This window comes from Coffea eugenioides, chromosome 1 (genome assembly GCF_003713205.1).
Source record: "Coffea eugenioides isolate CCC68of chromosome 1, Ceug_1.0, whole genome shotgun sequence".
NCBI classification, from domain to species: domain Eukaryota; kingdom Viridiplantae; phylum Streptophyta; class Magnoliopsida; order Gentianales; family Rubiaceae; genus Coffea; species Coffea eugenioides.
In genome coordinates, this window is record NC_040035.1 from 44,808,054 (window position 1) to 44,822,240 (window position 14,187).

General features: G+C 37.8%; 2 protein-coding genes across 2 annotated transcripts; both read right to left on the reverse strand.

Moving 5' to 3' along the window:
* Positions 1-2,225: 2,225 nt before the first annotated feature.
* LOC113751405 lies at positions 2,226-7,616 on the reverse strand. The gene is made up of 8 exons (XM_027295419.1): positions 7,022-7,616; positions 5,248-5,387; positions 4,982-5,081; positions 4,603-4,701; positions 3,904-4,251; positions 3,372-3,464; positions 3,083-3,289; positions 2,226-2,649 (listed from the first exon to the last, which is right to left on the reverse strand). The coding sequence occupies exons 1-8, from the start codon at positions 7,358-7,360 to the stop codon at positions 2,368-2,370; spliced, it is 1,608 nt and encodes a 535-aa protein (XP_027151220.1). The 5' UTR covers positions 7,361-7,616; the 3' UTR covers positions 2,226-2,367.
* Positions 7,617-9,013: 1,397 nt separating this feature from the next.
* On the reverse strand, positions 9,014-13,061 carry LOC113779111 (glutamate dehydrogenase A). Its single transcript, XM_027324563.1, has 9 exons — positions 12,950-13,061; positions 12,729-12,842; positions 11,442-11,663; positions 11,190-11,264; positions 10,958-11,074; positions 10,606-10,856; positions 10,042-10,117; positions 9,874-9,960; positions 9,014-9,462 (listed from the first exon to the last, which is right to left on the reverse strand). The coding sequence occupies exons 1-9, from the start codon at positions 13,055-13,057 to the stop codon at positions 9,277-9,279; spliced, it is 1,236 nt and encodes a 411-aa protein (XP_027180364.1). The 5' UTR covers positions 13,058-13,061; the 3' UTR covers positions 9,014-9,276.
* Between the last annotated feature and the right edge of the window lie 1,126 nt (positions 13,062-14,187).

Here is a 14,187-nt window from a genome sequence, read left to right on the forward strand (position 1 = left end):
CACCATGCACATGATTGCTTAGAGCCGCCGAAGAAACAATACAGACTCAGGAACCGTATCTGTTTCTTGGCTATTTTTGGTCGTGGGAAGAAAATCCTTTACACGTTGCTTGTTGAGTATGGAAGCCTACAATTTCGATTAGCGAAAGAAGTCATCGAGATTAGTCCTGAATTGGCTAGCAAGAAATGCCAAATTGGGGCTGGTTCCAGCCCCATGTGCAAGCCTTGGCGGAGTTTGATCCCACGCTCTGCCTGGCGGAGGACCTGAATTCAAACATTCCTCTCCACAATCCACATAGCTGCAATGGGAGGGAAAGATAATGTGGTGAGGGTCTTAATTTGCCTATCCGAAGACTCTTCGAAAAGTGACTTCTCAGGGGGGAGACTGCTCTTCACCTTGCCCTGAAGAATCATCACAAGTGACTCAGTGCATTCCCTTCTTCCTTTTACGCAATAATGGGAAATTAAGTACTGCACAGATTCTAGATCTACTGCTATCAAGGAATTCGGCAAGTGGAATCATAGTGGATGTCAATTCGGTGAATGGGAGAGGTTTTATAGCAAATCCTTGTTGAGGCTGGTGCCAGAGATGCGCGATTTCTGCGCCTAAGCGAAAGCAATCTTTCCTCAATTGAGTTCGTCATGATTGCTACATTAACCTCTACAGCGGCTTGCTCTCCACCACCAAATTTATTTTTGAAAACGAGAGATCCCATGGAACAATGCACCTTTCTATATCTTGGATATGCTCTTCCACCGTGGTCCTGGACTTGGAACAAAATTCTTCTATTTCATGGTGTTCAATATTGCGGGATTCATGGCCAGCATGGGTGCAATTTTATTCCTTATATTGTTTTCATGATACTGGTGGAGAAGAGGATGCCACATTTCTGTGTAATCGTTGGATCGTCTCAAATCTCAGTGGCTCTCTGTGTCTGGGTTTCTGCTGTAGCTTTCATTGGCCGTGGAGTCGTGTTCGTGCTTGGAGCACAGAGAAGAAATGGCCTTCTAGATTCGTCAAAATCAACAATCGTAATGTTGTGAAGACTTGTACAAGTACGTACGTTTATATGAATACGTAGAATGTAAATCATGTAACAAAAAATAAGACCCTGATGGGGAATGTAACGTATATGTTGTATTGAGAATGTGATCCATGTGAATATATAAGACCATGAATGGACAGCGAGCAGTCTGCTGTCCTTTGTTCGTTCAAGTGAAAGATTTATTTCATCCCGCCCAATTATTTTGTTTGCATAATACAATTTTTTGTTTGCTGGCTTTCACAGCACTGGGACGAGAGGAGTTGGGCAAGAACAGCCAGTTGAAGGGTCTGTTTTGTTGGGACTGAAAACATTTTTTGGAAAATGTTCTCCTGATTTTAAAGTGTTTGGTGGTTTATTTATAACATAGGAAAATATTTTCTTTTAAAAAAATTCTAGAATCTAGATGATGTAAAATAACTTCCACGAAAAAGAAACTAAAGTTATTTTCCCTATCTTAAAGAAATGGAAACACCGAAGCTAAGCAATCACACACACAGAGACATACGCTAAGACAAAAAAACTCGGGCAGACTCAAATCTGAGGAGATTAACTAAATCTAGATTCAAAGGGCTGTTCGAGATCCATAGTGGAATCACCATGAAATTGGATGATATATTTACGAGTATATGTTGATTATTTCGGGCTGTTGTCCTGTACATTTGGGTGAAAGTTGGTTATGGCTATTTTCCTATCAAAGATTTTCCATGAAAGGCTTTTTCCGAAGAAAAATATTTTGCTCCCCTTCAAACGGACCCCAAGTGTTTTAACTTCAACCCTTTTCTGTTGTAATTCTGACATTGACCATAGCAGACAGTGTTTTAAAGTGTTATAGCCTTAACCGTTCTGTCAGTTTTAAAGTGTTGTGACTTCAACCCTTCTGTCGAAATTCTGATATTGACCATTTACCATGCGCGTCTGCTTACATATGATTGGAAGCAATACTTTGTTCAAAAAATTAGGAAGAGCAACGGAACAAATGTCTCAGCATATTGGAATCAAAATATTTGAGATCATAATCTCCACAACAGGCTGTATTTTTACTTACACGCTCAAAAGTTCTCGTGCAAATTATCTTTATGACTTCAGCCGCAGCTAGTACTGGACGAATATGAAGCGAAGAAACCTTCGAGAATTCTTGGATGAGGATCTTCAATTGTCAAATTACCTAATAGAAGAGAAGGATAAAGAACACCATTGATTCCCCCTACAGGCTGAACACAGAATGAGCAGAACCATGCGGGTTTTAAATAAAAAAATCCAATGAATCAATAGGCAAAGTTGAGCTTTAGCTATAGGTATTGCATGAGCAATTTAAATTAAACTCAGAGTCCAGGTATAGATTCCAGATTGTATTTCTCTGAAGCAGGAAGTGAAGTTGATGTCGAAGTTTCAGCCTCGTGATTCTCAAGCACTTTTGGCTTATTCATGGCATCAAGACTTTGCAAGTAGTTATAAGAAGCACTGCGATTTGATGAGGGACCTGGGTTGCTGATTCTGCTGGCAAGGAAACGCCGAATCAAACCCCTGAGGAACGGAGCCATGGTGTCTGGTTCATGTTCTAGGTAGTACATTATTCCACCCATACATAAACAGAAGAGAGCTACCTGCAAACAGTTGAGTGCAATAATGATGAAACTATTTCTCCTACTAATTCTTGCTGGTCTAAGAATTATCTAATCTGTGATTTATCTAATCATAATAGCGAACTTATTTTGGTTGATAAAACATTTATTCAATAGAGTATCAAAACTCCTGTTCTATAAGTGATTTATCAAACCTAATCACATAGATCTTGATATCCCAATAAATGTTTCAAATATAAAATGAGGGCACATGATATCCAGAGACAATAAAGACAACATGGACAAATTATAAAAACAAAAAAAGCAAGCATAAAAGATGTGGAAATGAAAGTAGATGGAAAAACTATCCAAGAAGATATGCTTAGGAGGGAGGATGGGCGTATGATTGTGAGGGGGAAGAGGGTAGGGACCATTGCAGTTTGGGCTACCGCTACATCCAGATCAAAGGCAATACCTCAGCATTCTTTAGGTAAGGCAGCAAATGTCGGTTCACTAAAATATACCACAAAGAATCCCCAGCTCGTGGAAGAACATACAATGCAAGTTCTCCACGTCTAGCTTTCTTCTCCAGCAGAACAGAAAGGCCAGACATCAAACCTGCAAACCAATAAACAAGCTTGTGGTCCTTCACTGCCACTTTTCTGTGCAAACATATGACAGCCTTCAACAGGAAAGGAGAAACCAATTAACAAACCCACCAGAGCTGTTTAAACTACAAAGTTAATATGAGGTAAACAAGCTACCTGGAAGATTCCCACAAAAGCAGACAAGAAAGTTGTTGAGCGGACAGCTCCTGTAACAGCATGCCAACAGGTTCGAATTGGGGCATCCATAAACTGAGAAGAATGCACATACAAAATATATGTACTTAAAACATTGAGATCATTATACATAAAAAGAATTTATTTAAACTGCATCATCTCTTCAAGAAATGCCTAAATGGGTGAAATTTTGAGAATAAAGGTATATCTATATGATGTCCTAAAATGCTGGTGTAAAATATGGTAAGTACAATCTGCTTCATCAAAAAAAAAAAAAATATTATGGCAGATCACCTAATTGTTGTTACGTGATACCATCTTTACATGCAATCTCACTTAGTACAGCCTAAAAATGCTAATCCCAACCTCAACTCTCAACTTTCCAAAAGAATGCAAGGGAATACAGGTAGGGGTGATGAAGGCAGAGTATTTTATATGTTTTAACTTGAGAATCAATTTGACAAGTTAGTACATCAAACTGATAAATCATGTTCAAGATTTAAAGGTTATGTACCTTTTGTAGGCGTAGGACAACAAATGGCACAAAAGTCAAAGAGAAGTACAAAGGAAATGTTTTCCTGAAAGTATCCGTCAATGCTTTGGTATTGTGCTTTAAACATGAGTTTGTATCTGGATGAATTATAGAGCAGGGTATGATAGACGGATATTCTTCCAACTTCAAAATGTTGGAGCCCCTTCGCCTGGATAAGTAAGAAGACAACGACGCAACATCTACTGGAGAACCTCGACAGCATTCCCTAACAGCTTTGTACACAGGATGTGCAACCGGCCCAGTTTTCTGAATAAAATCTTGGTATGATTTCGGCAGGCTCTCAGGACGCATTACAAAAGCATACATAACCTGGAATATGAAGTTGTGCTTAAGAACCATACACATGGATGATTTCAATAACACAGCTAATTAATACCTCCAGGAAAAAGTAACCAGAAATTGAAGTCTTTACAACAGCATCATTTAATCCCTTGTTTGATTAAGTTGTCTTGGAAATTCCTTTTACAAAAACTTTTCTTTTTATCCAGTAACAAACAAGAAGCACAAGGCAATCCATGAGAAGTTTGATGCCCACAAAGGGGTCTTAATGGGACAACAGAGCTGGAGGATGCCACAGCGCTTTATCAGTTACAAAATGGATTCCGTAGATCTAATTATGATATGTGAAATCATTATTTAAGGATGGAGACTATAAATCACCTGAGCACAAGCAATAGAAAAGAGTAAAGAATCTCCATGACCCCAATGGCTCCCCCAGAGGTGGAACTTGTTGTTGGATTTTGCAGAGTTATACGCACACTGAGAAAATAAACAAACTAATTACACTGCCCACAGACAAATAAAAGATGAACAAAAGATTCAATCAAATGGTCCAATTATCTATACAACAGCTAATTGCAATCCTGAATATTGCTTCTCAGGAGAAGGGCAAGGAAAACTTCTCCTTTTTCTATTTTTTGTTTCTTTATCTCTTTTTTTTCCTTTTGGTTTTGAGGAGTGGGTGGTTTTTTTTTTTTTTTGGGGGGGGGGGGGGGGGGTGGAAGCGAGTGTAGGAAAACAAGATTTAGCATGTTTATACCTGCGCAACTCTAGCCAAAAGATACAAGGCAAGTGTTCGCCTCCGACTGGAATCATCTAATGCTAATATGGACAAACCTGCTATTGAACCTGCTAAAATTCTGCTCCATCACCCCCTTTGTTAATGCCACGTATGTGGAATATGATACTTCATGCATTCAAGTTAACTTTAATATTCATTTGCCAAGAAAAGGATACAAGACAAGATATAGGGAGAGGTTTAAGTCTAAAACAGCATTAAAAAAAGGTTTGAGAAGGTAAACTTACGCATTCATTGGGGTCTCTTTCTTCCTCAACTTTCTTAACAAACACCTAAGAGCATGATAGGAACCGGTAAATCCACCAAAAAGCAAACCAATTCGGCATGCTTCTTCTCTTACAATAAGATCTTTCTCTGAGACAAGTTGCTGCAATCAAGATTTATGACTAATAATAAGCTAATAAGAAATCCTTAAATGGGCATACAAAACAATAAAATATTATCATGTAGTATTGCAAAATTCCACCATGTTGACAAAAACCACAAGACTATTACAGCAGCATAATAATGGACTGGATTCATAAAAATAAACCACTCATCTAATCTGCTCATAAAAAATCATAAAGCAGAAATCTTTAAACTCTTGAAGGCCACAACAAACTGTCATCTATGTCATATTAATCCATAAATCTTGAAGACAATGAATTATGGTCTACAATCTCATGCTTGAAATATGACTGGATATAATTGCTGAACCGAATAAATGCTGTGTCTCTTGTTATTTGAGTGACTTACAAAGAGTTATAAAAGCAGACAATTTGTTCGGTAAAAGCCGATAGGAATCCATCATGTAAATTAATGCCCATAAGGATTATCTAGTATCCAAAAGCACTTAATTCATTCTGAGTGTAGTTAGAGATGAAATCTAACCCTTAATAGAAGAGATTAAGCAGGAATGTTAGTGGACAATAGGTAGTGAACATAATTTCTTTCTCCGGCAGTTGACGTGGGCTGTGCAAAGCGCGCATGCACAATGGAAAGACATTAAAACAACTTTTAAAAAATCTCTTTATAAGTATATATTGCGAGACAGACAAGAAGAGATCGTAATGAGATTTTAAAGGTCATGCAAAGTTTACATCTCCTCAAGAACAATTAGAAACTTTATTCCAGACCATACTCCAGAAGACCAAACATCCAAGGCTTGGAATACTACATTAAGAAAATTCTTTTACTATGCTGTTCTAAAAGCTAAACATCTTTTCCCATCTGCTATATGCAAATAATGTATAGTTGTTAACCCCAGATTTGACTTTCTTCATGGCAAAACTTGAAGTGGTACTCAGCTTCCTCTTCCCCAGCATGGACTTATATGCCTTTACTTTGGCAGCAGTAACTATGACCTCCATTGAACATTCTCAAAACATCTTGTCTCGTCTGATCACATCTCCAAACTAAGCTCTTCTAATAATGCTACTTAAAAATAGACATTTACTAGCACCCTGAATATCTTGACGCACTAAGCATAGCAGTTCAATAGGCCTGCATCATACTAAGAATACATTCCTCCATTTAACTGATCATGCCTTGATTCAACAACTTTTTTTTTAAAAAAAATTTCTATCCTAATTATCTATTTTTCACTCAACCAAAGATTCCAAAATCGCCACTTCTTACTATTTATAGGCAAAATCAGTCTCCATAAGCTAATATACCAATCAAAGTGAAACCAACTCAGTATCCCACTTGATCAGAAATACACATAAAAGCAAAAGTAATTTGAATAATTTAAGATCATAGTCACTAGAGTTGTCAACTGCAATGCAAAAAGAAAACTGTTGTTAACTTCAGCTCATTGACAAGTGAAATCTGCAAAAATAAATAAATAAATAAAATCAACGTATAAATCCTGGAATTGAGATGAATTAAGGTTGCAGAAAATCCGCCACTAAAACGAGGTAGTGATGAATTAAGATGAACAAAATTATTCTGATCTAGTTAGTTTAGCAAAATCCACAAGCAAACAGAATTGATAAAACATAGAGCAGGCAGGAGATGAACCTTGAGATCAAGTAGAGAAGAATAGGACTGACGGCGAACGAGCTTGAAGGCGCGGAGGAGGATTCCAATGCCGACGCGAACGCCATAGGAGAGCAGGAAGCTCTGACAGAGGTTACCGATGGCGTTGGCGACACAAGACTCATCCGCATGGTCGCATGGCGGGTGAAGCCCACGCGCTGAGCGTTGCCGCCGTTGAAGCTCCTCGATTGCATCTCTCAAGCGCTCTTCGGCCTCACGCAGGCGGCGCTCAGCTACAGCTCCACCGGCGAAGGACTCAGACGCGTGCTTTTGGGGCGGGTGAAGCGGAGAAGAGGAAGAGGAAGAGGACGGAGAACGCATTTTGGTACGAGACAATTTGGGGGTTTCTGGCTTTCTGCATCACAGCAGCATTTGAGTGTTCTTCAAGAGAAAGAGAAAGAAATTAATCATCGATGTTCCAGACGTGGAAATTTCGGAATCATCAAACGGCTGAGATGACGGTGTTGGAGAAGCAAAATGAAAAAGGTGGCGACCGTTTTGATGTGAATTGGGTCGCGTAAACGGGATGGGGTTAATGTGTGCCGCCGCCGTGAGAGAGACGGAACGGTACTATACGGCTTTGACTGCCTATTTTTTTTTTCTGAAAAAGATTGACTGGCTATTCAAGACAAGACAAGAAAGGATATCCTTCCGACCTTTTCAGTTCATCTCAAATTGACGTATAGTCTCAACGTGTCTTGTAAAATAGGAGTCCTACTTTTCTTGCGTCATTATTACTCTCTAAATTGTTATACATTGATTAGTATGGAGGACAGGAGGAGGGCTTCACAACCTTTACAATGAACAAAATTTTTTTTTCATAACAAAACTAGTTCTATTTTAAGAGCATTGCTACTTTTAATTGCAATAATATGTATGTGTTAGTTGCCTCAAACAAAAGGATATATTTTTTATAATAATATGATTAATCTTTTACATACTCATAATATATATATATATATATATATACCGTTATTATTTGATAATATATGATAACTGATCTATCTAATCCATCGTGGCAATACGTACATGCACTGTCAGTGTATATATATAAGATTTACTCGTAATAATAATAATGATAACAATAAATGGATAAGTAGGGAAACAACCTATATCCATTCCCTAGCCCACGTTGTTGTCCGACGAGCGCAACTATGACTTATGTTCTATTTGAGAAGTCACCAACAAAAGAAGAGAAAAGAAAAGAAACACCAGCATTAGTATACTATTATCAGTATTTCATAGTAATTAGAGAGTTGGAAGTAGACAGCTTATTGTACAAATGCCTACCAGCAGTTTTGTTGTATCCCAATGGAAACGGAAGAACGATATGCTACTACAACGTATGCAAACAGAAATAACAGCCTACAATTGATCATGCACTTCGCGTGTTCGAAGAAGTCTTCCGTTTGAGGCTGTTCTGGTTTGCACCAAATGCCGACCATATGCCAAATTCCTGTCCATGATTCAGGGTCAGCTTGACATTTGTCGTGTTCGACTATTACATGCCATAATTTCAGCTTGGAAATCGCAATTCTTATTGCACTGCAGAAATTTATCGGATCAAGAAGCTAAGACACGGATGATATACAGCTTGTGAAAGTCACCAGCACGCACTCTCATTGAAAATTACTCGTACGCATTTGCATGCAAATCAATCCAAGAACTTCTTCTTTTGATGAGATTAAACTAACGCACGCTAATCTGAAGCACCACTACGATCGTTTTGATCTTGCCATGATGCTTGCCATTGCTTGTCGGAGAATGTGGCCTCTTCTGCAAGCCTTTGTAGGTCTTCTTTCCGTCTGAAAAAGACCACACCGATGACTGTGATGAAGAGGGCAGCCTTGCACGCAACACTGCCAGTTTGGCCTAACACAATGAGCCCTCGCCAAGGCATCCACCATATAGAGGACATGAAAAGCACGTTATGCTTTAAGGCAACGAAACCAAAAATGACAATAAGCAATTCTTTTTCATTAAATTGAGATTGTAAAATTTATACACTTCCCAAGTTCATTAATCAATGCTTTTCTGCATTTCCAAAACATAATGCTGTTCTTCAAACAAAAAAGAATGATAATTCAGAAGTCTCTATAGCTTAATATATGAACCATTGAGATTAAGCAACATAATGCAGCCAGCTCAACAGGGCCACGAACTATTGAGATTCAATTCAATTTGCCGTCTTCCTGTGAATTTCGGCGACTAAAGTAGGCAACCACGAAGAGGTTAAATTATGCTTCCCAACCCCTTAACAGGGTAGCACGGGCGACACGATTCACTCCTAGTGTGAATGCACCCATGCGGAGGTTGCAATTGTGTGTCTGGCACATGTTCTTGATGTTGTGAAAGGATCTTGTCATGTATTTCTTAAGCTCATTGTTTACTTTATCTTCATCCCACATGAAACCTTGTATATTCTGCAAAACAAGGTCAATTCTATCAGCTCCTATTAGCCAGTCTGCAAGAAAGCTCAGACAGCTTACTATGCGTTCTCTATATATAAATCTTCCATACATCACACTGAAAGCCTAACACATAAAGTCAAACTCCTTGTACACAAATAATTCTTGTTTCGAAGCAAACTAGACACAAATACTGGACTAACCAGTTTTTAATTTCAGGAAGTATACTTTACAAGCCCCAGTGCCATTTATGTGAAATGGGACTTAAACAAAAACATGTGTGGATGATTATGAAAAATGGTTTTTGATAAACGATGCCTGAATATGCTCGAGCGGTGCTTGAAAGAAGAAAAGCTATAAAACTGAATTTATGGTAAGAAATGAAGTATACAATCCTAAATTGCAGAATTCAACCAATAACTGTACCTGAACCCACTCAAAATAACTGACAGTTACACCTCCAGCATTAGCATATATATCAGGAAGAATGATGACCCCTTTCTTGGACAAAATCTGCAAGTTCATTGCATGTTTTTAGATATATTGCACTATACTTGCTCAATAAACCAAAAAAAGACCTGGCAAAAGTGGCACCTCATCAGCTTCTGGATCAGTAGGATGGTTGGCAGCTTCTATAACAAATTTAGCCTTGACATGGTCTGCATTTTCCCTTCAGTCGCGAAAAGTTCAACAAATACAAAAGTTAGATGCTATACAGAGCCATTTTCTTTATTCCTTCTAAAGGTGTTCTAATTTATAAAAGACTAAATAAACAAAACAAAGAGGAATCCCCTTGTATCAGAAAAGAAACCAGCAGGGTTCAGATACTTCAAAAGAGCCTCTTGAAAAGCATTTTTAAGCAACATTAATTTTTTTTGAACTCTGAAAACAAAACCAAAAGGTTTCTACGCTGAGACAGCATAGAGTACCATGCACATATGTACTTACAATGGACAAAAAAGATATACTTCTCTCAGCTAAAGTACGTCAAAGGAAAAGCTATTTTAGGTATAGAAAACAAATTGAGAAAAGGTGTATGTGACATGCACTTCATGAAAGATTCTTAGGGAGATTCAATCAAACAGGAAATGTTAAAAGTGGGTTAGAAAAGAAGATGGAGAAAGCATATGCACATGATGACAAGTCTTAGTGGCAAACCTGTTCAGAACTCCACCAAGAGCACATGGGATCAAAACATCACATTCATGTACAAGCAAATCATTTGGATCCAAGGCATCTCCACCGCTGAAATTAGCTAGCTTTCCAGTTGTATCTTTATGAGTTAGCAGTCCTGGAATATCAATCCCGTTGGGGTTCTTAAGTCCTCCTGTTATATCGCTCACTGCAACAACTTTCCCACCTTTCTCATGAATAAGCTTTGCAGCCCAAGATCCAACATTGCCAAACCCCTAAGCAACACATGGTTTCATTACCAGCTCAGCTTGCATGAGAATTTGTACAATGTATAGTTGATGTACATGATGATATAACTTAAGGACTGAATTAGTACTTGAATGGCAAATGTCATGTCTTTAATTGACTTCCCATATTCAGCAAGTAATGCTTCAGTGGCAAACACAACACCACGCCCAGTTGCAGCCTCCCTACCTAAAGATCCACCAAGATCCTAGCATAACAAACATGAATTTAATTCATCCCTTAGTTATATGGCAAATCATAAAACATCCTCATGATCTAACTAGACATAGTCTGCGCATGCTTTTTAATACCAAAGTACTTACGATGGGCTTTCCTGTTACAATAGCAGGTGAATGACCGTGAAACTTCGAATACTCATCCAAAATCCATGCCATTGTCTGATCATTCAAATTTTTAAAATTGTAAAGCATCCAAGGATATATATAATCCAGATCCAAAAAAGAAGCATATAAGGATATATACATATATATATAATTGAGATCCAAGAAATAAGAATAGTTAACCACTTCTGTAAAAGCAATCTATGTATTAATGGGTAGTAGAAATTTCTATACCTGGGCATTAGTGCCCATGTCTGGTGCAGGAACATCAGTATTAATTCCAATAAGATCGTGAATCTTCTGTGTGAAGACCCGTGTAAGGCGCTCCAACTCACTCGTACTTAATTCCTTAGGAGTGCACCCAATCCCACCTTTAGCTCCGCCATATGGAATGTCAGCTACAGCAGTCTTCCAAGTCATTAATTGAGCAAGAGCATTGACTTCATCAGGATCCACCTAGCAGAAGCACATCAATAAATGCATAAGAAACAAAATCTATTGTCCAGAATTCAATACACTATTTAGCGCTTTTCTCGCTTTACCAGCACATCAAAGATAAATCTTCGTTAAAACATACTTTAAACTTAACTCAAACGAGCAAACTGTAATGTTTTCTCTGCAAACAAATACTATGAAAACTTATAATCATTCATATGAGATTAAATTTTAACTACCCAAAAGCAAAACTAGAGGCACTCAAGCAGGATGGGGAAGGATTACAATCTCAAAGACAATTTTCTGAAGACAGAAACAGAAGTGCATGAATGATTATCAAGTTGAAACAGCCCATCTATGCAATAAAGGCGAACAGTTCATCATGTATCACCTAGTTGGGTAGTTGGATTTGCCAAATGCTCACGCCCAACTCCAAGCATAATGAATGGATACAAACTGGGACTAATTGGAATGTTACACTATATCTGAGCATGACATCCTGTTTCGGTGATGCTAAAAACAACAACAGTAACAGATGATACAAAACCACATACTAAACTTTTCTTTCTTTCAAATTCACATCAGTGTATGCATAAATCCTGCATAGGATCTCTTTCTTACAAACTACATTACAACTCACGATCCTTACTCATAGGGGCTCCATTGTTCAGCTTTTGCTAAAAGGCCTCCAACCACTTCCAGGAGGAGAGAGGTTTAAAGCATTTTCTCAAATTTGTAACTTCTCATTTCGATCAAACAATCAACACAACACTGTACCCCGACCTCCGCACCCCAACCCCAAGAACCCAGTACAATATAACAGAATAAATTTGAATAAGGTGTCATGCTGCTGGCTAGCGATACTAAACAGATCTCAGGTGAACCACAAACATTTAAGGATCCTAAAACCATATCCCGTGATCGTATAATCAATTTCAGCTGCAATGAAACACATGCATGATTCAAGTGGGTGAATGCCGAACCATGAAACAAAGACATGAACGACCAAACAAGAAGAGAAAAACAAACGCCGATCTTGTAAAAGCTTAGATTTTGGGAAATAAAAAATGAAGAGAAAAAGATCACCTCAGGATGGTATCTGATGCCTCCCTTCATGGGTCCACGAGAATTATCATGTTGCACTCTGAATCCAACAAAAGACACCAGACCTCCATCATCTTTTGGAATGGTACACTCAACCTGATCACACCCCACCAAAGAAACGTTCTTAAGCCACCCCCTCCGAAAAAAAAGACAAAAAAAAAGAACAACATGATTCAAAAGGCAAAAATTCTTTCGAGTGTTACCTTGATTTCCCTGAATGGAATCAAAAGACTTTTCTCAATCTTTGAATCAAGGCCAAGAATACGGGCCGCTTGGCGAAAGTTACGATTGGTGGCTGCAAGTGCATTCATGGCTGCTCCTATAAAAATGAAACAGAAAACTGAAAAAGAGCAAATGTTCTGGCAGTTTAGCTATACTATTCAATCTACAGTCTCTACTCAAGGCCAAGCATACCCATAAATATATGTCTATATATATATATATATGTATATGTATATATACACGGAGTACTTTTGACTTTTGGGAGATGCTGGGGAGGGCAGGGATTTGGCCGGGGTTACCGGATGGGGATAAATGTTGACTGGGACGGGAGTCAGATTGGACGATCCCAGCAGTCACATAGCTGTTTTAAGGGAAGTCAATTGGTTTAAGGGAAACGCACGAGGAAATTTGGCAGGAAAAAATATATTTAAAAAAAAAAAAAAAAAACGTAACCACTAAGCAGGTCTGGGCGACCAACCTCACTTTTCCGGAATTCCGGAGATGCCCCTTTTCGTGTAATAAACGGGTGATTCGACAGAGCCGTTAAGGCACTAATCACTATGTCATTAGTTTAATACGATTGTTAAAACGAATACTCTATCTCCAGGGTATGATTATGATTATATATTCAACAAAATCTTTTGGTACCTTAGAATTTCCATTGAACATTTATCTATTAGCAAACTCCCTCCAAATCTTTAATAGAAAACCGCCAACAAAAATTAAAAAATAAAAATACAATAGTACATCTTGAAGTTATAGTGGAATCGAAGATATGGCGCTTAAACAAACTATTCCCCTGTCCCATTTTAATAGTCTTTTTTTTTTTATTCATTCTTCTCAAATTACAGTCCACTTTTCAATTAAAAAATATAATTAACTTATAAATTTTCTAAAATACCCTTATTTAATGTACTTTGTTATTAGTGCGTATAATCTATATTATTCATTAATTGCTTGGATTCATGTCTTGAATGATGCAACTTACCATACTATTGTTATTGTAATTAATGTAAATACATAGTAATTAGTCATACACTTGATAATATTAATGTAAGAATATTTTAGAAAATAGTAGATTAGATTTACTCTTCCAATAAAGTTAACTAATTTTTTTCAAACTGTGTGAAAAAGAAAACAAAAACTATTAAAGTAGGATAGAGGAGATTATTAACGTGTGTCGCAATTAACAAAAAAGACTATTCGGTTGAAAGCATAA

Excerpts from the sequence above, each read along its gene's own strand:
- LOC113751405 (XM_027295419.1), bottom strand. The coding sequence starts at position 7,360 with ATGCGTTCTCCGTCCTCTTCCTCTTCCTCTTCTCCGCTTCACCCGCCC. Across the intron at positions 5,082-5,247 it reads AAAGAGACCCCAATGAATGC|AATTTTAGCAGGTTCAATAG; the intron begins GTAAGTTTACCT and ends GTGATGGAGCAG. Across the intron at positions 4,252-4,602 it reads TTTCTATTGCTTGTGCTCAG|GTTATGTATGCTTTTGTAAT; the intron begins GTGATTTATAGT and ends TTCATATTCCAG.
- LOC113779111 (XM_027324563.1), bottom strand. The coding sequence starts at position 13,057 with ATGAATGCACTTGCAGCCACCAATCGTAACTTTCGCCAAGCGGCCCGT. Across the intron at positions 12,843-12,949 it reads TTCCATTCAGGGAAATCAAG|GTTGAGTGTACCATTCCAAA; the intron begins GTAACACTCGAA and ends GGGTGTGATCAG. Across the intron at positions 9,463-9,873 it reads GTTATTTTGAGTGGGTTCAG|AATATACAAGGTTTCATGTG; the intron begins GTACAGTTATTG and ends CTTGTTTTGCAG.